Consider the following 23,086-nt stretch of genomic DNA (forward strand, 5'->3'; position numbering starts at 1 on the left):
GGCTCCAATTTAGGCTGGTGGAAGATTCATTTCCCGCTGCCAGAGGCGAAACTAGAGGCGAGAGTTTTTCTTCTAAAACGTGGGTCCAGCCTTGCTCCAGAGAGTAAACTGCTTTGAGAGAAGCGCTCAGTTTTAAGCAGTGCAGGCAGCAGGTGGTGCCCCCTAGCGGTGGTAGCTAAAAAGGGCAGCGGCCGTACGACGGGAACACGGAGTTGGAGTTGCTTGGGTTCAGCCAGTTAACGGGCTGATGACAAAGACACAGCTGTGTCCGTGGACGAGGGAGCCTGTTCCATCGAGGCAGGCCGCCCCAAGTAAAGGGCCAGAGCGTGTCTCCTTTCCTGGGGCCCATGGGATGTCCTCACGCTCCCTGGCCAGGTCAGCCAGGTGTTGCTCAGAGGTGAAACATGCCAGTAACGCAAATGACATCACCAAACACCAGCCATACTCTTATCATTCAAACCTAGTATTTGCACTTCAACTTCTACACATAAAATACTGGCAGCATCTTGTTTTCAACTCGAGGCATAGGATTTTGGCTAAATGTCAGTCTGGTGACCAAAGCGGGATATTCTTATTATTGAATTGTTCTTGCTTACAGCAACCAGGCATCGCATGGTGGAGTTTCCTGGGTACCGCCTTGCACATAGCTTCCCAAGGCCCAGCCTCATGGGGAATTGGACAAGGGTGGAGAGTGAGACATGACGTGCTCTGTAGCTCAGAGAACACAGAGAGGAGTGAGGATTCCGCTGGGGGTGGGAGTTGGGGAAGGCATGACATCAGGTTTTTAAGTCATAGAGATACCTCGGGTATTTGCCACACTCCTGCTTCGAGCCTCTTGAATAGGAATTACAAGGTGTGCTGACTCTGAGAATACATACGGAAACAGAGCTGACAAGCGGAATCTCCCAAGGTTCCTCTCTGTTACCTGCAATGTTTGTTACCTGCAGTGTTCGCTGTCAAGGATAAGAGACTCCCTTCCTGGGGAAGGGGTGAGTGGGTGAATTGGTGAGTGGCGCAGGTGAGGGCTCAGAATGCCTGTGTTCTATTTCCAGCGCCTGTCACTGACTCATATTGTGACCTTGCTGAGGTCATGGCTCTATGTTATTTGTCGGGGGAAAAAATTAGAGGTGGCGAAGCTTGCATTTCCCCCAAGGGATGAGAGCTCTGGAATCTGAGATACCTTCCTGCTCCCCACAAAGCCCAACCATGTCTCCTTCTGCTGATATGAATGAAAAGAATGCTTACATTTGGATCCAAGGAACTTTGGGGGACACTCGAGGAAACAAGTCGTTCTTGCCATGGCAAGATTTGTGGCCACTTTTATCTGCAATATTTCTCCGAAGACCTTTCAAATCATGTTCCCATACAAATACTTCTCCATGTGGCCCTCACGTTGTCTGCGGAAAGGAAGAAGAAAGGCATTTTTTCCTTAGTTTCAGGATGAGGAAATCAAGGCTAGGAGTGGTATTTCTCAACAGGTTTGTTACCAAGAGCCCCTTTTAATATTTTACTACCATGCATTCCCCTGTTTTGCAAGCCGTTGCCAACTAAATACTTGCATTTATCAAGTAGAAATTCATCTCTGTTTTTCTTAAAGTCACCTATGAATGCCAGTTCTGCACAAAAGGACTAGCGCTACCATTAAGCTCACTGCCAAGAATTGCAGAATTTAATGCGGGAGACCTCCTCAAAGATAAAGGCCTCATTTTCACCAGACTTTTTTAAATTTTGAAAAGACCTCCTCTTCATAGTATCTGGGGACCCGGGCTGAGAAGTCCCCAGAGAGATCAAGTGGCTTGTGAAAGATTCTGTGGCTAATGGTGGGGCCAGGACCAGACCCAGGGTCTTGATTCATATAGGCCAGTGCTCCAGCCAACCAGACCACTTGGCAGAAAGGGCTTGTGTACACACTCAGCCATACAGATACATGGCATGCACATGCAAGATGGCAGCCCAGACAAATGTGGGGGTCATGAAACAATGATGCTAAGGGCTCAAACCAGTAATAGGTTCCCCTCAGTACAGGAGGGAGCAGCCAAAACCAAGCCTGAGATTGGCAGAGTGCAACAGTTCGGTTCAGGCTGCTTTTGCAGAGTTGCAAGGGTGGGAGATGTGTTTATTCTGCCACCTGCCTGCACTTTGTGTGACTCTTCTGTAATTTATGCATCATTTATGTAGGCAGAAGCATTTTCATCCACTCTGGGAGCATTCAGACCACTCCCCCGGGCACCTGCCTCTTTAAGAGCATGAGACCGGGGTGGGGAAGCTGAGCCCTTGAAGCTGGGGATGGCAACGGCAAATTGGGCACCCTGGGAGAGTGGAGACAGAGATGGAGAACTCAGGGAGGTCTGGCTTAGTGGCCTGGAATGTAAGTAGGGGAAGAGCTGCAGGACTCCAGGTGCCTCAAAGCTTCCCCCTGGGTCTCCCCCGCCTCTTCCCCAGGGCTCCTGCAAATATGCTCATCTGTTGAGCCCTTGGCTCCATCCCAGTGGATCAGTGCTTTCATCCCATGGCTCAGAGGCATCAAGTCGGCCTGTACCTTTGGAAGAAGGCCGAGGGCTTAGCTTTATGGCTTCAGAATCCGAGGCTCCACCAATCCCCAGCACGGCCAGGGGCCAGGGCAGGGTCTCTGGGGGCCTGTTGCCCAACAGCTGTTCCCTGGGTTATTTTGGTCTAGTGGGAGTCTGTCAGTTCCAGGGCTTTTGGACCAAAATAGCCAACAGCAGGACAATCTCTTGGTAGCTCTGTGGGGACCCCTCTCCATACAGAAGTTTCTAGAATGAGAAGGAAAGGAGTTTGGCATGGGAGTGCTGAAGAGGGAATTTTCCTGCCAGTGTTGGAAACTGATATCAGCAGTTCTTCACTGTCCTTTCATCTCAGCCTTGGCACGTTCCCAACTGCCTCCCTAGGCTATCCAAGGTGGGGTTTTGAGGGGAGAGAGGAAAAGATAATTTTGAACTTTGTTTTGACTTCTTGGTCCTCCCTCAAAGCTGGTGAGATATATATTACCCTTTCCCATTTCACAAATGGAGCTACCAGGTTCAGAGAGGCAGAGGCACTGGTCTGAGGCCACACAGCTTGGAAGCCAGACCTGGTGACTCCAGGCCTCAGAGCCTCAGCGGCTGGACCTGTCAGACCGGCAGCTGATCCTTGCGTGGATGCCGGTTCCATCCAGAAGTTCGGGGCCAGCATGGAAAGTGCTGACTGGCCCTGGCCTTCCTTTGGGCCACAGCGGGGGCCCTGGCAACCACCTGCCTCACTCACCCTCCGGCCTAAGATGGTTCAAGTGCAGGTGGGGCAGGGAAAAGGGAAGACCAGCCACTATCTGTCTCTCCTTGGAACCCCGCCCATATTCAGACCAGCAGCCCCTGGCGCGGCACCCAAGAGACTGCGGGGATTGCCCCCGGAGCAGAGTCAGAGTGACCCAGGTCCCACTCCCTTTGGCGACATGGAGTGGCGTGCAGGGAGCGTGCTTTGGCACCAGGCGGGCGCGAGGGGGCAGGGCGCACGCCCGGGACACGCCTTACAGAAACCGCTCCTGGGCTTGGTAACTGAACTTAGACGTCAAGTGCAGCCGGCCCAGTGCACGCGGCGTCTTACTTCCCGATCTCGGAAATCAGCTGCCAGGGTGGGGCCGCGTTTTGGCGACGGCCCCCGGACCCCTCTACTGCTCCTGCCTCTCCCAAGGGATTTTTCTAGCGGGTTAATTTCCTGTCCGGGGAAATCCTTTGGTGAGTCCCTCGCCCCTCCCTCCCCGCCCCTCCTCTCTCCATCCCTACTGTCCGGGCTCCCACAGTCCTGCGCCGCGCACCATAGCCCTCGCGCGCCCGGGCGCACGCCCTCCCCGCCCGGGCCGCCCTCCGGCTCCTGGCGCCCGCAGCCAGTGCTCACTGCGCCGTCTCGCGCCCGCCCCGGCCAGGACTCGCGTCCGAGAGCGCCTCAGTGTCCGCCGCGGCCGGCGCGGGCCCCCCGGCATGCGCCCCAGCGCCCCAGCCTGCCGCCGCCGCGGCGCTCGGGCTCTGCAGCCTCCTGCTGCTGCTGGCGCCCGGGCACGCGTGCCCCGCAGGCTGCGCCTGCACCGACCCGCACACCGTGGACTGCCGCGACCGCGGGCTGCCCAGCGTGCCCGACCCCTTCCCCCTGGACGTGCGCAAGCTGCTGGTGGCCGGTAACCGCATCCAGCAGATCCCCGAGGACTTCTTCATCTTCTACGGCGACCTGGTCTACCTGGACTTCAGGAACAACTCGCTGCGCTCGCTGGAGGAGGGCACGTTCAGCGGCTCGGCCAAGCTCGTATTCCTCGACCTCAGCTACAACAACCTGACCCAGCTGGGCGCCGGCGCCTTCCGCTCGGCCGGGAGGCTGGTGAAGCTTAGTCTGGCTAACAACAACCTGGCGGGCGTGCACGAGGCCGCCTTCGAGACCCTGGAGTCGCTGCAGGTGCTGGAGCTCAACGACAACAACCTGCGCAGCCTCAGCGTGGCTGCCCTGGCCGCGCTGCCCGCGCTGCGCTCCCTGCGTCTGGACGGGAACCCCTGGCTCTGCGACTGTGACTTCGCCCACCTCTTCTCCTGGATCCAGGAAAACGCATCCAAACTGCCCAAAGGTGAGCCGGGCCGGCTGGGCTGGGGGAGGGAGGGGGCCAGGGAGAGGCCACCCCAGACCCCAGTCTGGGTGCGAGGAGCCTTGGGTTGAGTTTGGAAGAGGAGGCTTGGGGGATCCTGAACTTTTCCTGGGTCTCCGCTGAGGAAGTGGGTGGAGAGGGACACATCTGGAATTCTTTGGAGTTTCTGAACCCCGAGGCTGGACTTCTTCCCCTGTTTCTCCAGTAACTCACTTTCCCAAGTTAGGGACCTTCCCGTTCTCGGGATGCCCCGGATCATCTCCCTGGGCTTTGGGTCCTAGGACTGGCGGGTGTGGATCACTTGTAGGTCTCTGGTAAGCAGAACGCAGCCTACTGTATGGAAAAAGGCCCTATTCTCAGTACCGTGCACAGGGAGTCAGCCAGTTCCAAGGGCTCTCCAGCAGCCTTCCGAGCCTAACCTGGCCTCTCAGCTTCTCTGCTCCAGTTTGCTCTTCTGTCTAATATGGGTGAGGAAGATTTCTGATGAGGAATAATGGCAGCCCATTAAGAGCCAATGATGCAGTAATGATTTGTATTTCTCTGTGGCTTTTCAGCCAGATGTGAAAAAGCTGAACCAAAATGTAGGGGGCTGATGCCCCCTTTGCTTTCCTGGTGCACCCTTCCAATGGCAGCATGGGCATACATACTCGCTTGGCAGACGGGAACACCAGGGCAGAGGGAGTTAAGGGGCCCCATTAAGGCCCAGAGGAAGGAAGCAGGGGTGGAGCTGAGAAGGAGGGGACCCCAGGTCATCCACAGGGATGAGTACCCAGAGTGAGGTGGCAGGTGGGTGTCCTTCCCCCAAGTGGATTCCAGCCTTCCACTTGTGACCCTGTGAGCACCAGTGCCCGCAGTGACCTCTCAGAGCTGAACTCTGTCTCCCACCTTGCTCCCAAGATTTCAGCAGAATTGGAACCACAGCTGCAAGGCACACATCACCAAAGGTGACATACATGCAGATTTAGCTTCAGAATATATTTTTCCCCCATTTATGGAGAAATCAAGGATGCTGTTCATCTGTGTGCTGAACTCCTATCTTCATTCGTATCTTCATTCCCAACTGTCATCAAACACACCCCATGCTTCGGGGTGCTCACTCCTCAGCAAATGCAGGCCCCTGAGCCAGCACTTTCAGCCCAGGCTGGCTGAAATTCCGAAAACGATCTGGCCTGCAGGGTGCAGAGTCCCCACCTTTAAACTGTGTCCTCATCCACTTGTCTGGCTCCCCAGACCCTCCCCACCAGTAGACTCAGTCCTGGAGACAGGAGTGATCGGATGAAGAGCTCATGGTGGGATGGGGTGCACCTCAATTCTGCTTGCTTCTGCCTTTCGTTTTCAGCGGGGTTGGAACCATTCACCCCTGTTGTTGGTTGGGTTGGTTTATCGGCTCCAGTTGTCTTCCAAGTGAAGGCAAGGTGTTATGAAGTCAGGAGCTGTGGGTTTGTCTCAGTTCTGCCATGGTGGCTGTGACCTTGAACAGACTGCTTGTCCCATCTAGGCCTCAGTTTCCTCATCTCTGGAATACTTGAGTTGACCTCTAAGATCTCCAAAGAGCCCTGGATTTGGAGTCTGAAGACATGGGTTTAAGTCCTGGCCTAAAATCTGGGGGACTCTGGGTGGGTCACTCAGTTTTTTTTTTTTTAGACAGAGTCTCGCTCTGTCACTCAGGCTAGAGTGCAGTGGCATGATCTCGGCTCACTGCAAGCTCTGCCTCCCGGGTTCGAGCCATTCTCTTGCCTCAGCCTCCCGAGTAGCTGGGACTACAGGCGTCTGCCACAATGCCCAGCTAATTTTTTGTATTTTCAGTAGAGACGGGGTTTCACCATGTTAGCCAGATGGCCTCGATCTCCTGACCTTGTGATCCACCCACCTCGACTTCCCAAAGTGCTGGGATTTCAGGCGTGAGCCACCGCACCCAGCCGGGTCACTCCACTTTTTTAAGCTTCACCTTCCCTTTGAGTGAAATCAGGATATGGGTAATGCTGTGTAGTCCATCCGACCCAGTGGTTGTTGGGATCCAAACAAGGTGATGTGGGTGAGAGTAATAAGAGCAGTGGAAGCAAAATGTTCCTCCTCTTGCTCTCTGTGATGTGGGGAAGAAACTGGACTAAGATGGGAAAGACTGGAGGAAGGATGGACAGGTTCAGAGCAAGGAGCCGTGTCCAGGGCCCTGGAAACAGGGGTTGGGGGTGTGGCTTTGTCTCAGCCAGTAGGGAGAGGATAGACGCAGCTCCAGGGCACCTCACAGGGTGCAGTGCCACGAGCAGCTCTGGTCTCACTGCCACTGTCCACGCTGTGTGGCCCGAGAGTGTCTCCTAAACTGTGAGCCAGATGCAGGGTGGGTGGTGGAGGTCCCAGCACATACCTTGAAGTGAGACCCACATTCAGGTTTGGACTCAGGTTTATAATCCTAGGCAAGTCCCTGACCTCTCCAAGCCTCAGCTTCTCTGCATCGGGATTCAGAATGTGGTAATGGTGTCCTCTGCCGTGCTTGCTGTGAGATTTAAATGAGATCACCTCTGTAAAGGACACTGTCTTGTTTAGCGTGCAGTAGGTGCTCAATAGGTGTTCATCGCCCCCTCCCTCCTCCTCCTGCATTTGTGCTTTTGCTACTTTTCACAGAGACAGCTCAGAGCCCAGACCGGCGCCAAGCTGCTTGCCTTCAAATCCTGCCTCTACTTCTTACTGATTGTGTGATCTTTTTGTACCCGTTTCCTCACCTGTAAAATGGGGCTGATACAGTACCCACCTTCTAGGCTTGTTAGGAGGGTTAAAAGGGCATTATTTATAAAGGACCGAGAACAGTGCTTGGCTTACAGTGTGCACTATATCAGTGTTTTAATTGGCGCTGTTGTTATTATCCTGTTTTGACTAAAGAAGTGATGTAGTTTGCCTTAGATCACACAGAGAGTTAAACCCAGAGCTGGGGGTGCACCAGGATCTCCTGGCTCAAAGCACCTCCTCCATGAGGACCACCCACTTCCTGACAGAGAAAACCAGGCTCCACTAGGGTACAAGTTCCAGGGCTTTCTAGGCAGGCCTTCTGCCTCTTCCAGGGGAGGAAATTGAAGGAAGGAGCAAAGAAGGGCCTGCCCTTGCTTTCCCTTGCCTCCCTGCCCCCTTGTCCCCCAGATAAGCAAGACAGAGCCCAGAGCGTTCTCCCTGTGACCTTGTCTAGCTGTGACAGTTGCAGACATTGTGCTGTCTGCCAGGTGAGCCTCCCCCTGTGGCCACAGGGCTGATGGGGAGCACTCAGCCCCAGAGCATGCAGCAGAGGGGAGGAAGAAAAGGCTGTCAAGGCCCAGTGGTACCCTCCATCCAGGCTCTTCCATGGTCCAGGGGCTGGGGGAATCTGAGTCTGAGGACTGAGGAGGAACTGCCTTGCTGGTGGGAGGAGGGCCAAGGGATGCCAGAATACCCAGCAGCCAATCAGCAAAAACCAAAACACAACAATGCAACAAACCAAAACACCCAAGATGCCCAATTAATGTTGAATTTCAGATAAATGACAGATAATATTTTAGTATAAGTAGGTCCCATGTAATATTTGGGATGTATCCAAAACATTATTTATTGTTTTTCTGAAATTTAACATGAATTGGGGATCCTGTATTTTATCTGGCAACCCTACCACCCTACCTTATGGGTACAAGCCGCCTTGTAGTTTACAAGTGCTGTCTCTTTTAATACAACAGCAGTGCCTAGCAGATACCTTTACCTACGGCCTACCCAACAAGAAACAAAAGAGGTACAAAGAAGTGAAGAGGTTTGCACAGGTTACATAGTGGCTGAGGTGAGCTTGAATTCAGGAGTGTTGAACCCACACCCAATTCTTTCTGATAGGCATAGAAAACGAGAATGAGGCCAGGCGCAGTGGCTCATGCCTGTAATCTCAACATTTTGGGAGTCCTAGGCACGCAGACCACTTGAGGTCAGGAGTTCGAAATGAGCCTGGCCTACATGATGAGGCCCCCGTCTCTACTAAAAAAATACAAAAAAAGTTAGCTGGGAATGGTGGTGGGCCCGTATAATCCCAGCTATTTGGGAGGCCGAGGCAGGAGAATTGCTTGAACCTGGGAGGCAGAGGTTGCAGTGAGCCGAGATTGTGCCACTACACACCAGCCTGGGTGGCAGAGTGAGACTCTGTCTCAAAAAAAAAAAAAAAAAAAAAAAGAGGGGAAAACAGAGTATCTCCAGCACGCCCTGCCCCCGACATCACTGATCCATTTGGGTGACAGTGGCCTAGTCTGGTGGTTCTCCTGTGAGACAGTGGGGTTCCAGGCAGTTTAGGACAGTGTATCGCCAAAAGGACAGTGATGATCTCTTTTTTTTTTTTTTTTTGAGATGGAGTTTTACTGTTTTTGTCCAGGCTGGAGTACAGTGGCGCAATCTCGGCTCACTGCAACCTCCGCCTCCCAAGTTCAAGCGATTCTCCTGCCTCAGCCTCCCGAGTAGCTGGGATTACAGGCCTGTGTCACCACACCCGGCTAATTTTGTATTTTTAGTAGAAATGGGGTTTCACCACGTTGGTCAGGTTGGTCTCGAACTCCTGACATCAGGTGATCGCGCCTCAGCCTCCCAAAGTGCTGGGATTACAGGCGTGAGCCACCATGCCCGGCTGATCTCTTTTTAAGTATTAGAAAGGGCTCCAGATCTGGAAGCCAAGGCAGAGCAGGAGAGTGAGGAGGGCTCAGAGGAGACCAGGAAGCAGTACAAGGACACTGTCTTCACCTGGCAGTGATCTTCAAAGCCTTTCACGTCGTCACATTATCTTCTCTGCATAGCAGCCCAGCGAAGTGGGCAGGAGATAAAGACACAAAAGTCGGGAGCACCATGGTGTTTCTCAAAGTGTCACCCGAGAACCACCTGCATGAGAATCTCCAGGGGAGCTTGTGTGAAGTACAGATTGATTCACAGGCCCCTAGATCTACGACTGAATGAGGGCTTGGGGGTAGGGGGCTGAGGCCTGGGGATCTGCATTTTAGCAAGCTCCACACCTCCAGGGGATTCCTGTGCATGAGAGAGCGGGGGCTTTTCCCTGGCTCTGTGGTGCAGTAACTCACTCACTGGGGGACTGTGGATAAGCTGCCTGTCCTCTGTGCCTTAGATTTTTCTCTTATAAACAAAGAGTGTAGGTAGGAAGACCATAAGGCTCCTTCCAAGTCTGAAGTTCTACAGTTTTAGGGAAGGGGAGATTGACCTGGTTTTAAAAGTTAGGAAGTCGAGGGCCCCAGGGGAGGTGACCTCAAAGACCCCTCTGCTGGAGTTTAGGGGGCCGTAGTCTCTGTGCATTTGGGAGGGCAGAGCTCTTGGGTGCACTGGGGCTCTGGGCTCCTGGGCCTGAAATGCTGTCACAGTGTGGAAGGACTTTATACATGCTGTCCCTAGCCCTGGTCCTGGGCCATAGGGAGAAAATGCCGCTGGGTTTGAGAAACCGAGGCCAGTGGGCATGAGGCTTGGTAGGGGTCATTAGACTCTGGGCTTGGCTTTGGAGGGGCACAGAGCAGCTGACAAGCCCACAGCATGCCTGGGAGTGTATCACAGGAGGGGCACTTGGCATGTGTCAAGGTGGGAGGCTGCATTCACCCAGGCACCCTCTGGCACCTCCCTTTCTAGCCGCAGCCACGTGTAGCCTGAAGGTCACAGCCTACAGCACTAGGAAAGAGATTCGAGCTGATTCTCTTGCTTTACGACCTTGAAGCATGGAGGTGTAGGGAGGGCAAGGCTGGGAGGAAGGATGGACTGGGGCGGAATTAAACAGAACCACATGTCATGCCTTGGGTCTGTGGTGAACCCTGCCTCCTGGGTGGAGACAGCTTCCCAGAAGAGATCCACTAAAGAGCGTCTGGAGCATCTGAGCATTCAGGGGCTTGGGTGCCCCATGAGGCAGACCCCGAAGGCACCATCCTGTCTAGGAAGGGCATCATGGCAGGCAGGTCACATCATTTAACCCCATCAGCTTACCAGGCCTGACTTGGGGCTTGCTGGGGGAGCCGCTCCCCATCTCCCCGAAGCTCCACTTCTGTTTTCTGATGTCGGACCCTGTGAGGGCCTGGGTTGGTCAGAGGAACGAGGAGTTCTTGTCATACTGACAGCATAAATGGTATTTCAGCCTAAGGGACAAACCCGGTGCTTGCCTGAAGGTCACACTGGTCCTTTCTCCCGGGTGACTCTATTTCTTTTTCTTCTTTGAGAAAATAAAAGCAGCTTTATGTTCCTGTTGATAAAAATAACAGGCTCCTGTTATTAAGCTGGGGAAATGCCAAAAGTATCATGAAGAAAATAAAAGGTATCCAGAATCCCCTTGCTATTAAAATTTTGCTGTATTTTATTCTAGTTGTATTCTTACATAGATGTATATTTAAACAGATTGTTATTATACTATACATTCGCAAAATGATTTTTTTCTGTTACTGGATTGGGAGCATTTCCTGTCCTTAGAGTTGTCGGAGGATCTAACTTGAAATGGCCTTGAGAATAGGTCGTTTGATAGATTTATGAATTGGACCCATCCCCTGTTGCTAGAAGCGTGGGTTGTTGCCTTTTATTTTTGTATGTAGGCGGTGCTGAGCTGAATATCCTTACACACGGAAAGTCTGTGGAAACCTCTGGCTATTTTATTTGGGGTGGAAACACAGGGTATAAGTCTATGCTTTTTTTATATTTTTGAGACGGAGTCTCGCTCTGCTGCCTAGGCTGGAGTGCAGTGGCGCGATCTCAGCTCGCTGCAACCTCCGCCTCCCGGGTTCAAGCTCTTCTCCTGCCTCAGCCTCCACAGTAGCTGGGATGACAGGCGTCTGCCACCACGCCCAGCTGATTTTTGTATTTTTAGTAGAGATGGGGTTTTACCATGTTGGCAAAGCTGATCTTGAGCTCGTGACTTGAGGTGATCTGCCCACCTTGGCCTCCCAAAGTGCTGGTATTACAGGCGTGAGCCGCTGAGCCCAGCCAAGTCTATTCTTTTTTTTTAACCCCCTGAATGCCTTAATGGTGCCAGCTGCCTGGTACCATTAGCAGAGAGGACAGGTGCAGCCACACCTTCCCCATTGCTTTTGTTTGTTTTGAGGTGGAATTTCGCTGTGTCACCCAGGCTGGAGTGCAGTGGCACGATCTCAGCTCACTGCAACCTCCACCTTCAGGTTCAAGTGATTCTCCTGCCTCAGCCTCCCAAGTAGCTGGGATGACAGGTGCATGCTACCACACCCGGCTAATTTTTGTGTTTTTAGTAGAGATGGGGTTTCACCATGTTGGCCAGGCTTGTCTCAAACTCCTGTCCTCAGGTGATCCGCCCACCTCGGCCTGGCAAAGTGCTGGGATTACAGGCGTGAGCCACCGTGCCTGGCCCCCAACATTTTTTATTCTCATTTTAAAAAAAATGTTTTTCAATTTGCTGGGCAAAACAACATCTCCTTATTGCTTTAATTTGCGTTATTTGCTTACCGGTCAAGTGAACATTTTGCGTGTGTTTATACCTGAGAGAGCCGTGTTCCTGGGCAGAGGCTTACTGAGGTCTCAGTTTTCATGCAAGTGAAAACTGTCCTGCTGTTGATGAGTCGGTGCATGTCCTGTGTGCCACAGTTCACTGCATGTTTAACTTGTCTCTTAGAGTTGAGTCACTGGGGTGTCACCTTTCTCACCATTATCAGTGTCCAGGAGCCAGGTGCCAGCTCTTATGGGCACTGTGGTCTGGCTTTCTGGTGCCAAGCCAACTGCAAGTTTCACCTAAGGCAGCCTCACCGAGGGGTCTGCCTTAGGTGCTCCCTGGAGAGCCCCCACAGGGTCATCCTACTCTGGCCTCAAAAACCAGATCTTTCTGAAAATGTTCCACTCGTCCAGTTACTCTATCAATGAACTCAAAGGGAACCCTTTTTGCTGAACAACATAAGACAGTGGACAGATAGCCCCAGGGGGACCCAGGAGGGGATTTGGTTTGGAGAGGACAGTATCACCAGTAGGTACAGCAGGCAAGTTCCAGCCGACTCAGTTACCCAAGGTGTTAAGCCCTTTAAGCCAAGTGGCTGTGTGGTTCCTACTGTCCTAGCATCTTGTGGTCTGGAACACAGTTTGCAGGGATGAGGTGCTTGCCCAGCCTTATCAACCTTTGGGTTGGTGCGGGCTGTGAAAATGCATCAGGGCCAGGCGTGGTGGCTCAAGCCTGTAATCCCAGCACTTTGGGAGGCCGAGGCGGGCGGATCGCCTGAAGTCAGGAGTTCAAGACCAGCCTGGCCAAGATGGTGAAACCCCATCTCTACTAAAAATACAAAAAACTAGCCGGGTACAGTGGCACACGACTGTAATCCCAGCTACTTGGGAGGCTGAGGCAGGAGAATCGCTTGAACCTGGGAGTCGGAGGTTGCAGTGAGCCGAGATCATGCTACTGCACTCCAGCCTGGGCGACTGAGTAAGATTCTGTCTCAAAAAATAAACCAACCAACCAACCAACCAACCAACCATCAAAAGCCTCAGGACCTCCAGCCTGCTGCTGTTAGCCACACCCTGCGTAGGAGATTAGGAGGGTCTCAGTGGGGCTGTGGGAGTGAGTGAGCCAAGGAATGCACATTCCTAAGGGTCATCCAGGGACGGGCCCAAATCACTGGACTTTGTTTTTGTTTTCAGCAAATACCCCTCGGTGACTTCAGTCGGCAAAGCATATCCGGATTGCCTTCAGCCAAGGCAGGGCCCAGAATGCACATTCTCAGGGTTTCTTTCCGAGATTGGGTTGTTGTGATCTTGGTCAAATCCCTGGTAGCCTCCTGCTATGCAGGAGGGAGGGAGCGGCTACTCTGCCCCCATCTGCGGGAGTGGTGCTAGGAGGGGAGAGGAGTCCTGGAGAGGTGCTGCAATGTTCTTCCCTCCTCTGCTAGGCACAGTGGGGAGTGGTGATGGACAGAGTTCAGGATGCCGAGGCCACAGGTCTCAGTTTAACCCCAGCTGAATTGGACAGCTTTGCTTATCAATTCACAGAAACAGAAACCAATGTCATCTGGAGTAAGCAAATAGGAGAGTTACCCTTAAAGACACAGGTTTGGCCAGGAACCCTTGGTCCTCAACAGCCAAACCCCAGGAAGTCGTGGGAGCAGAACTGGGGCACAGGAAACACAGCACCCCCTTTCCTCGCTGATATGCTTGTCTCTGCTTCTCATACTGTTTTTTCTTTCTTTCTTTGTTCCTCTTTTCTTTTCTTCTTTCTTTCTTCTTTTCTTTTTTCTTTCTTCCTTTATTTCCTTTCGTTTCTTTTCCCCTCCCTCCCTCTCTCTCTTTTCTTTCTCTCTCTCCTTCTCTCTTTCTTTTCTTTTTCTTTCTTTCTTCTTTTTCTTCCTTTTCCCCTTCCCCTCCCTTCCTTCCTTCCTTCCTTCCTTCCTTCCTTCCTTCCTTCCTTCCTTCCTTCCTTCCTTCCCTTTCCCCCTCCCTTTCCCTCGCCTCCCCTCCCCCTCTCCTCTGTCTTTTGACAGAGTCTCGCACTGTTGCCCAGGCTGGAGTACAGTGGCACAATCTCGGCTCACTGTAACCTCTGCCTCTCAGGTTCAAGCGATTCTCGTGCCTCAACCTCCTGAGTAGCTGGGATTACAGGTGTGTACACTACCACACCCAGCTTTTTTTTGTATTTTTAGTAGAGAAGGGGTTTTGCCACATTGGCCAGGCTGGTCTCAAGCTCCAGGCCTCAAGTAAACTATCCCCCTTAGCCTCCCAAAGTGCTAGGATTACAGGCGTGAGCCACTGTGCCCAGCCTCATGCTGTTTTCTTAGTTTTCTCTCTGTGTATTGATGGGCTTTCTCTGTTTTCCTATCCGTGTGGCAAAAAATATGTACTGTGGTTACCATGGGTCTGGGGCGGGGCTGGGCAGGCCACCCCCAGGTGTCCATGACTGTCTGTGCTTCCAATGAGCTGTCTGATGGCAGATAAGTCCCCTGATGTTCCTGGTCCTCAGTGTCCCCTGGTCAAATGTAGGTGATAGCGTCTCTCCTTTGACTTCAAATGATAGTCATATAAAGAAGCTTTTGAGCGATTTCCTCCATCACCACATATAGAAGCTGTTATTATTTTGTCTTTGTTTAAAGCTTAGAAATGTGGCCAAATAGACCAGATACGTATACAGACTTACAAAACCCACTGAACTAAGGAATTGCCTGTCAAATCCCAAACGTGTGACAACCCACGCAGACAGCAGGATCTGGGAAAGCACGTCCTCCCCGCGGCTCTCGGCCGGCTCTCGCACTTTGGAGGCTGCCAATCAAGAGTCCCCTGGCGTCCCATCTTCTCCATCCTCCCAGCTGGATATGTGGTAAATGTCAAGGTCAGGTAGTCAGGACTTTGAGGGAGCTGTGGGCCATTCAAGATGAAGGGGCAGCTTCTCAAAGGCCAATAGAAAGCGAACAGACAAGGACCATGGTCCCAATCCCGGCTCCAGCGTTAGCTCCCAGTGGGATCTAAGAGTCACGTGCTTCTCTCGGCTTCACCCTTCTCATCTCCCAGAGAGTGGATTTTCCCAGATAAGGAGTGAAGGAGTGAGACCCCAGATGCCCCTGGGTCAGCTGGGTGAGGTTAGCAGGAGAAGCAGCCGGTTTGGAGTCAGCAGAGAATATAGGTATATAAACAATTCAGAGTGGGCCGGGCGTGGTGGCTCACACCTGTAATCCCAGCACTTTGGGAGGCCGAGGCGGGCAGATCACCTGAGGTCAGGAGATCGAGACCAGCCTGGCTAACATGGTGAAACCCCATCTCTACTAAAAATACAAAAAAAAAAAAACAAAAAAAATTAGCCAGGCGTGGTGGCAGGCGTCTGTAGTCCCAGCTACTTGGGAGACTGAGGCAGGAGAATGGTGTGAACCCAGGAGGCGGAGCTTGCAGTGAGCCGAGATCGCGCCAGTGCACTCCAGCCTGGGCTACAGAGCGAGGCTGTCTCAAAAACAAACAAACAAACAAACAAACAAACAAACAAACAATGTAGAGTGCTGGCTGAACTCCAAAACATGTTCCTCCCACTGTGGTAGATCCCTGCTCTAGGTGACCAAGAAGGCCGCTTTTCGGTCTGATGTAAGCTGAGCTGGGTCCTCTTGTGCAAGCCTCCTGCAGGGCACAGGATGAAAGGGTCTGAGGCTCCCAGCAAAGGTCCCCTGGGTGGGTCCCTGTGGCAATGTCCCACCACCCCAGGACATCTCTTTCAAATCAGGAGGTGCAAGAGTATGTTCCTGTCTTCATATGAAAAAATACCTTCCTCCTTGAGTTATTGGAAAGAATAGCATTGCTTTTTCATAAGACCTCAATGAGATGATGTGTGCTTTTAGATGTTACCATCATAAGTGATCATCTACATCAGAAGTGAAAGTTGAAGGTGGTCGCCTGGAGGGGGCAGAGGGCTTAGAGCCGAGGATCAGGACATCCTTGTTGACTTGACAGGTCACCTAACTTCCCTGGGTTTTTGTTCCCTTGCCTGTCATCCTGAGGTTTGTCAAGAGGATCAAGGAAACACAGATGTGAAGGATCTTTAGAAGAGAATGGAGGAGTGCTTGCAAATGAGGAGGGCTCGTGTTAGCTCAGTAAAATGACAGTGGTTTATAGACTGTTCCTCATCTCGCCTTCCAAGTCACATGGCAAGCCACAGAATAACAACAGGGCAGCCAGACAAGGAGAGAGGGTGATGGTCGAGGCCACAAGAACTGCTTGCTGATGAAAAACCCCGGCTCCAGCGTTCATTTGTGTGTGAGGAGGCGGTGAGGGGGTGAGGAACCCTCTTGGCCAGTGCCTGGGAGCAGCAAGGCTGGGGAAGCAAGTGGGGGCAGGTATGGGAGCCCTGAGGTCAGGGGAAAGAAGTAAGTTCCCTAGAAAACTGACCAGAGGGATAGACAGCCTAGTGTCAACAGTGATTTTCTCTGGCTGAAAAGGTGGTTTTATTTTATTTTTAAAAATAATTAATAGACTTTGGCTGGGTACGGTGGCTCACACCTGTAATCCCAGCACTTTGGGAGGCTGAGGCGGGCAGATCACCTGAGGTCAGGAGATCGAGAGCAGCCTGGCTGACATAGTGAAACCGCGTCTCTACTAAAATACAAAAAAAAAAAAAAATTAGCTGGGCGTGGCAGCATTCACCTGTAGTTCCAGCTGTTGGGGAGGTTGAGGTGGCAGAATGGTGTGAACCCGGGAGGCAGAGCTTGCAGTGAGCTGAGATTGCGCCACTACACTCCAGCCTGGGTAACAGAGCAAGACTCCGTCTCAAAATACATAAATAAATAAATATAACAATTAGCCAGGCATGGTGGTGGGTGCCTGTAGTCCCAGCTACTGGGGAGGCTGAGGCAGAAAAATGGCGTGAACCCGGGAGGTGGAGCTTGCAGTGAGCCGAGATCGTGCCACTGCATTCCAGCCTGGGTGACAGAGCGAGACTCTGTCTCAAAAAACAAACAAACAAAAACAAAAATGAGCCAGGCATGGTGGCTCACACCTGTAATCCCAGCTGCTAGGGAGGCTGAGGCAGGACAATTACTTGAACCCGGGAGTTGGAAGTTGCAGTGAGCCAAGATCGTGCCACTGCACTCCAGACTGGGCAACAGAGCGAGACTCCGTCTCAAAACAAACACACAGAACAACCAAAAAACCCCTAAAAAACCCAAAAATTAGCTGGGCATGGTGGCGCGCACTTGTAATCCCAGCTGGTAGGGAGGCTGAGGCAGGAGAATTGCTTGAACCCAGTAGTTGAAGTTAGAGTGAGCCAAGATCACACTACTGCACCTCAGTCTGGGCAACAGAGTGAGATTCTGTTTCTAAATAAATAAATAATAGACTTTGTTAAGAGCAATTTGAGGTTTATGGAAAATTAAGCAGACAGTAAAGATTTCTCTTTACTCCTGACCCTGCAGTTTCCCCTATTTTAACATCTTACATTAATATGTCACCTCTGTACCGTAAATACCTAAGTACTATCTATAGTATATATACTCTCTATATATGCTGTATATATTCATATATATATATTAGTATGCCACATACTATTTAGTATATACTAATCCATATGCGTATATATATTAGTATGCCACATCCGTACCATATATTGCCTAAACCAATGTGACCGTAATTATTCACTGAAGCCCACAGCAAGTTTACATGAGGGTCCACTCTGTGTTGCATAGTCCATGGGTTTTGACAAGTGGATTATGTCATGTCATCCTTCACGATCATAGAATCACACAGAATAGTTTTACTGCCCCTAAAAATCTCTGTGCCCCGCTTATTCATTCCTCTCCCCTCCCTCCTCCACCCCTGGTGACCACTGATCTTTTCGCTGCCTCTAGCTTTGCCTTTTCCAGAATGTCGTATCATTTAAAATTTCTCTTTCGTATGCCTTCTGGCGTTCACTTTATAACCTTTTATTTTAGTATAACACCGTAACCAAAGGGATCTGAGACAGGTCTCAGTGAATTTAGAAAGTGTATTTTAGCAAGGTTCAGGATGTGTCTGTGACACAGCCTCAGGATGTCCTGATGACATGGGCCTAAGGTGGTTGGGGCACAGCTTGATTTTATACATTTTAGGAAGACATGCGATATCAGTCAATATATGTTAGATGTACACTGGTTCGGTCCGAAAAGGTGGGACAATTTGAAGTGGGGAGGGGGCCTCCAGGTCATAGGTAAGTAAGAGACAAACAGTTTCATTCTTTCAAGTTTCTGCTTAGTCTTTTGCTGAATGCACGATTTATAGGAATAGTCACTTATGCCACAGTCTGTCTGAGTGGAAGAGCAGGTTAAAGGAAGCAATCATATGGGCATTTGTCTCATATGAGCAGAGAGATGACTCTGAGCTCTGCCTGCCCTTTGTCCACAGAGAATTTCCTTGTGGGCAAATTGTGAGGGAGGTATGTAGCTTTTTTCTTTTCTTTTTAAATCTTGTAGATTTTTTTTTTTCCCCCGAGACAGAGTCTCACTCTGTCGCCCAGGCTGGAGTGCAGTGGCATGATCTCAGCTCACTGCAACCTCTGCTTCCCGGGTTCAAGTGATTCTCCTGCTTCAGCTTCCCAAGTAGCTGGGATTATAGACGTGTGCTATCACACCTGGCTAATTTTTGTATTTTTAGTAGAGACGGGGTTTCTCCGTGCTGGCCAGGCTGATCTCCCAACTCCCGCCGTCAGGTGATCCGCCTGCTTCGGCCTCCCAAAGTGCTGGGATTGCAGACATGAGCCACCGAGCCCAGCCAATCTTTGTAGCTATCTTCTTTAGGAACAGAATGGGAGGCAGGTTCACCCTACACGGTTCCCGGCTTGACTTTTCCCTTTGGCTTAGTAATTTGGGTGAGATTTATTTTCCTTTCACAATACACATACAGAAAGCGTGCATACCTGCTGCGAGCAACCTCCCGTGGGTCACACTGTGGTCTGGAAGGCCGCACACAGCTCCAGTCCTGCTGCCTCTCTGCCTTACGTAACTGCCCACTCCCCTTATCTCTTCAGGCTGGGGCTGTAAGACCACCCCTCCCACTAGCCTGAGCCCTGGGGTACCGCAGTATCCCTGTTGACTTTCTAAATCCAGTACATACCTTTGTAACCAACCCCTTTGTTAGACTCTCTTCAAATAATCCTGTTTGAGTGGGCCATGCCGGGATCCTGACAAAGGAAGCAAATTCTTGTAGATTTCTGAGCAAGGAGCAATGGAAAAGGATGCTCTGGGTTGAATTGTGTCTCCTTGTCACCCCTAAGTTCATACATGGAAGTCTTAACCCTAAATACTTCAGAATGTGACCTTGTTTAGAAAATAGGATCTTCCAGCCAGGCGCGGTGGCTCATGCCTGTGATCCCAGCACTTTGGGAGGCCGGGACGGGTGGATCACTTGAGGTCAGGAGTTGGAGACCAGCCTGGCCAACATGTTGAAACCCCATCTCTACTAAATGTACAAAAAGTAGCCGAGTGTGGTGGCGGGCACCTGTAATCCCGGCTACTTGGGAGGTGGAGGCAGGACAATTGCTTGAACTTGCGAGGCGAAGGTTGCATAGTGAGCTGAGATCGTGCCACTGCACTCCAGCCTGGGCGACAGAGTGAGATTAGTGAGACTCTGTCTCAAACAAACAAACAAAAAACGCAATAGGATCATCGTTGCAGATGTTAGCCTGAACTCAGTATCTCAGTATGACTGGTGTCCTTATGAAAAGGGGGGATTTGGACAGACATAGTGACAGACACGCACACCGGGAGAATGCCCTGTGAAGAGGAAGGCAGAGGTGGAGGTGTTGTACCTACAAACTAAGGAAAGCCAGAGATTCCCAGCAAACCACTGGAGCCAGTGGGGAGGCGGGGAACAGATTCTTCCTACAGCCCTTGGAGGGAACCAGCGCTGCCGATGCCTTCATCTCAGATGTTTAACCTGCAGAATTCTGAGATAAGCATTTCTGTTGTATAAGCCACCCAGTTGGTGGTATTGTATTGCAGCCACCCCAGGAAACACCTGCAGGGTGTAATGCTAACAGCTCACTTGTCAGAGGCAGGCAGTGGTTTACAGCCTCCAGAATGGGTCCAGCCCTCAGGTTTTGTTTGTTTGTTTGTTTGTTTTTTGAGACAGAGTCTTGCTTCGTCACCCAAGCTGGAGTGCAGTGGCACAATTTTGGCTCACTGCATCCTCCGCCTCCCAGGTTCAAGGGATTCTCCTGCCTTAGCCTTCCGAATAGCTGAGACTATAGGTGCGCGCCACCGCACCTGGCTAATGTTTGTATTTTTAGTAGAGACATGGTTTCACCATGTTCAGGCTGGTCTTGAACTCCTGACCTTGTGATCTGCCCACCTCGGCCTCCCAAAATGCTGAGATTACAGGTGTGAGCCACCATGCCTGGCCTCTCAGCCCTCAGATTTTATAATATCCAAATAAGTTGCTTTCCTTGGTTTGCATGTGGGGAAATAAGCACTAAAACACAAACTGGGCTCTTTTTTTTTTTTTTTTTTTGGTTGGGGGTCCTTTCCGCTTCCTGCCCCGGAGCAGGCTCCTCCCCTGGTTTCATTTTGTCAATTATCTGCTCGATTCCAGGCGCTGAGCTGAAAACTCTCGGGCTGCGCGGCCTGATAGAAATAGAATGCAAGCTGCAGAGATAATTTCAGATGTTCCAGCAGCCATATTTAAAACAGAAGAATGAGCAGATGAGATGAACTTGGATAATTTATTTAATCCAGCATATCCAAAATGTCTTTGTTGGTGTGTGTGTGATGGAGTTTTGCACTCTTGTTGCCCAGGCTGGAATGCAATGGTGCAATCTCATCTCATGGCAACCTCTGCCTCCAGGCTTCAAGCAATTCTCCTGCCTCAGCCTCCTAAGTAGCTGGGATTGCAGGCAAGTGCCACCACACCCAGCTAATTTTGTAGTTTTAGTAGAGACGGGGTTTCTCTGTGTTGGTCAGGCTGGTCTCAGGTGATCTGCCCTCTTCGGCCTCCCAAAGTGCTGGGATTACAGGCATCAGCCACTGTGCTCGGCCCAAAATGTCATTTCAACTTGTAATCAATAGAAAAATGAATCATGAGCTATTTTTCCTTTTTTTTTTCGTATGAAGTCTTCAGAATCGCTCCAGTTTATGTGGAGCGATTCGCCCAGAGAGGAAGCCAAGGTGGTCACCAGCAAGAAGTGGCAGAGCTGAGGTGTGACTCCAGGATCTTTGTTGCTAACCATTTTGTGGCCCCTGAAATCTCACGTCAGAAACTAGAGTCTCTTAGCCATGAGCTCCCACGCTTGCTTCAGGCTAAGAACCAAACTCAGTGAGTCTTCCTGAGTCAGAACCTTGACTTGGAGGGAGGTAAACCAAAGGTAACTTGACCATATTAGTGGAAACCAGAGTGGATTAAACACGTGTTAAAAACAAATTTGACTTCTACCTTCTTCTATGAGAGCTTTTTCTGGAGCAGTGACCCCTCCCTGCTTGTCAGGTATCAAGTCATGTTCCTCCTCGGCTCAGAGCTCTCCAGGGGCTCCCGTATCGTGAAGAGCAGAAGTAAAAGTCCTTCCAGCGGTTCACAAGGCCTCCTGTGATCTGTCCTCCTCCTAGAGTTCCTTTCTGATCACATTTCTTGCTCTTCTCCCTTCATTCACACTGGCCTGGGCACCCCAGATTTCTTGTCATTCCTGAAGCTCATCAGGTACTTCCTTACCTCAGGGCCTTTGCACCTGCTACTTCCTCTGCCAGGATGACCTCCCTCTGGGTGTCAGCATGACTTGGCCCCTCCCTCCTCTCAGACCCTTTCTCAAATGCCACCTTATCCCTGAGCCGCAGCCGCATTGAACCCTGTACCCCACCGCCTCTGGCTCTCCTTCCCTGTCCCCCTGCTCCTCCTCTTCCTGTTGCACCAGTCCCTGTGGGTCATATTAAACATTTTACTCGTTTACCCATCATCTGTTTCACTCAGTTATAGCCACAAGAGCATGGACTTGTCTGTTCAGTGTTTTAGCCACAGTGCTAGGACCACGCTTACAGGTAATAGGTGTTCCATACGTACGTGTTGAAGGGATGAATGACATGGTGGGTGGATGCTGAGCCAAGGCAAAGGGAGGAGAAACGGAGAGGAATAGGCCTCTAGAACTGTCCCTTGCTGAGAGAAGCCAGTATGGTCAACTGGTTCTTGCTGGAGTGTTAGCAACTTGAGGCTTAACCAGAGATAAATGCAGTAAAGACAGAAGGGGGCTGAGCGAGGTGGCTCACGCCTGTAATCCCAGCACTTGGGAGCCTGAGGCAGGAGGATTGCTTGAGCCCAGGAGTTTGAGACCAGCCTGGGAAACATAGTGAAACCCCATCTCTACAAAAAAAAATTTTTTTTAAATAGCTAGATTTGGTGGCACACACGTGTAGTCCCAGCTACTTGGGAAGCTGAGGCAAGAGGATCACTTGAGGCCAGGATTGTTTGAGGTTACAGTGAGCTAGAATCTTGCCGCTGCACCCCAGCCGGGGTCACAGAACGAGACTCTCTCTTTCTCTTTCTCTCTCTCCGTTATATATAGATATATAGTGTATATAATGTGTATATTATATGTTATGTATAATATGTAATATATAATATATATTATATATAATATAATATATATCTGATAAGCGCTGCTGATCATTGAGGCATGAGTTTGTATAGACTCTCAGACATGGTGATGCTTGGATGGGGTGTTCAGAGAGTAGGAAGGTTCAGGCCCCCAGACCCCTTCTAATCACAATTTGTAAGCCGTTACCTGGGTTTCCTGTTCATTAGAAAATGTCAGACACTCTTTGTATTCGGAGAGTAAGACTGTGCTGATATAGGAAAATTGATGTTCAACTCTCAAGAGTAGAGACTTGGAAGAACATAACGCCTGTCTACAGGCGCCTGAGGGGCTGTCACTGAACACCGGAGACTTGTTCTGACCTCAGAAGATGGGCCCGTGATTGGGAGCTACAGGGAAACAGAATTCGATGTACCATAATGAGAACTGTCTAACCGCATTAGGGCTCTGAAAATGGGCTGCCTTTGGGAGGTAAT

General features: G+C 51.0%; 1 protein-coding gene across 1 annotated transcript in view; it reads left to right on the forward strand.

The window, feature by feature from the left end:
- Positions 1–3,974: 3,974 nt before the first annotated feature.
- Positions 3,975–23,086, forward strand: part of LRRC38 (leucine rich repeat containing 38) — a 42,320-nt gene continuing 23,208 nt past the window's right edge. Inside the window, 2 exon segments of the mRNA XM_017870443.1 lie at positions 3,975–3,998; positions 4,000–4,606. Of these exon segments, the coding sequence (XP_017725932.1) occupies positions 3,975–3,998; positions 4,000–4,606 (631 nt within the window).

The sequence above is a fragment of the Rhinopithecus bieti genome, unplaced genomic scaffold (genome assembly GCF_001698545.2).
Source record: "Rhinopithecus bieti isolate Rb0 unplaced genomic scaffold, ASM169854v2 scaffold_5710, whole genome shotgun sequence".
NCBI classification, from domain to species: Eukaryota; Metazoa; Chordata; class Mammalia; order Primates; family Cercopithecidae; genus Rhinopithecus; species Rhinopithecus bieti.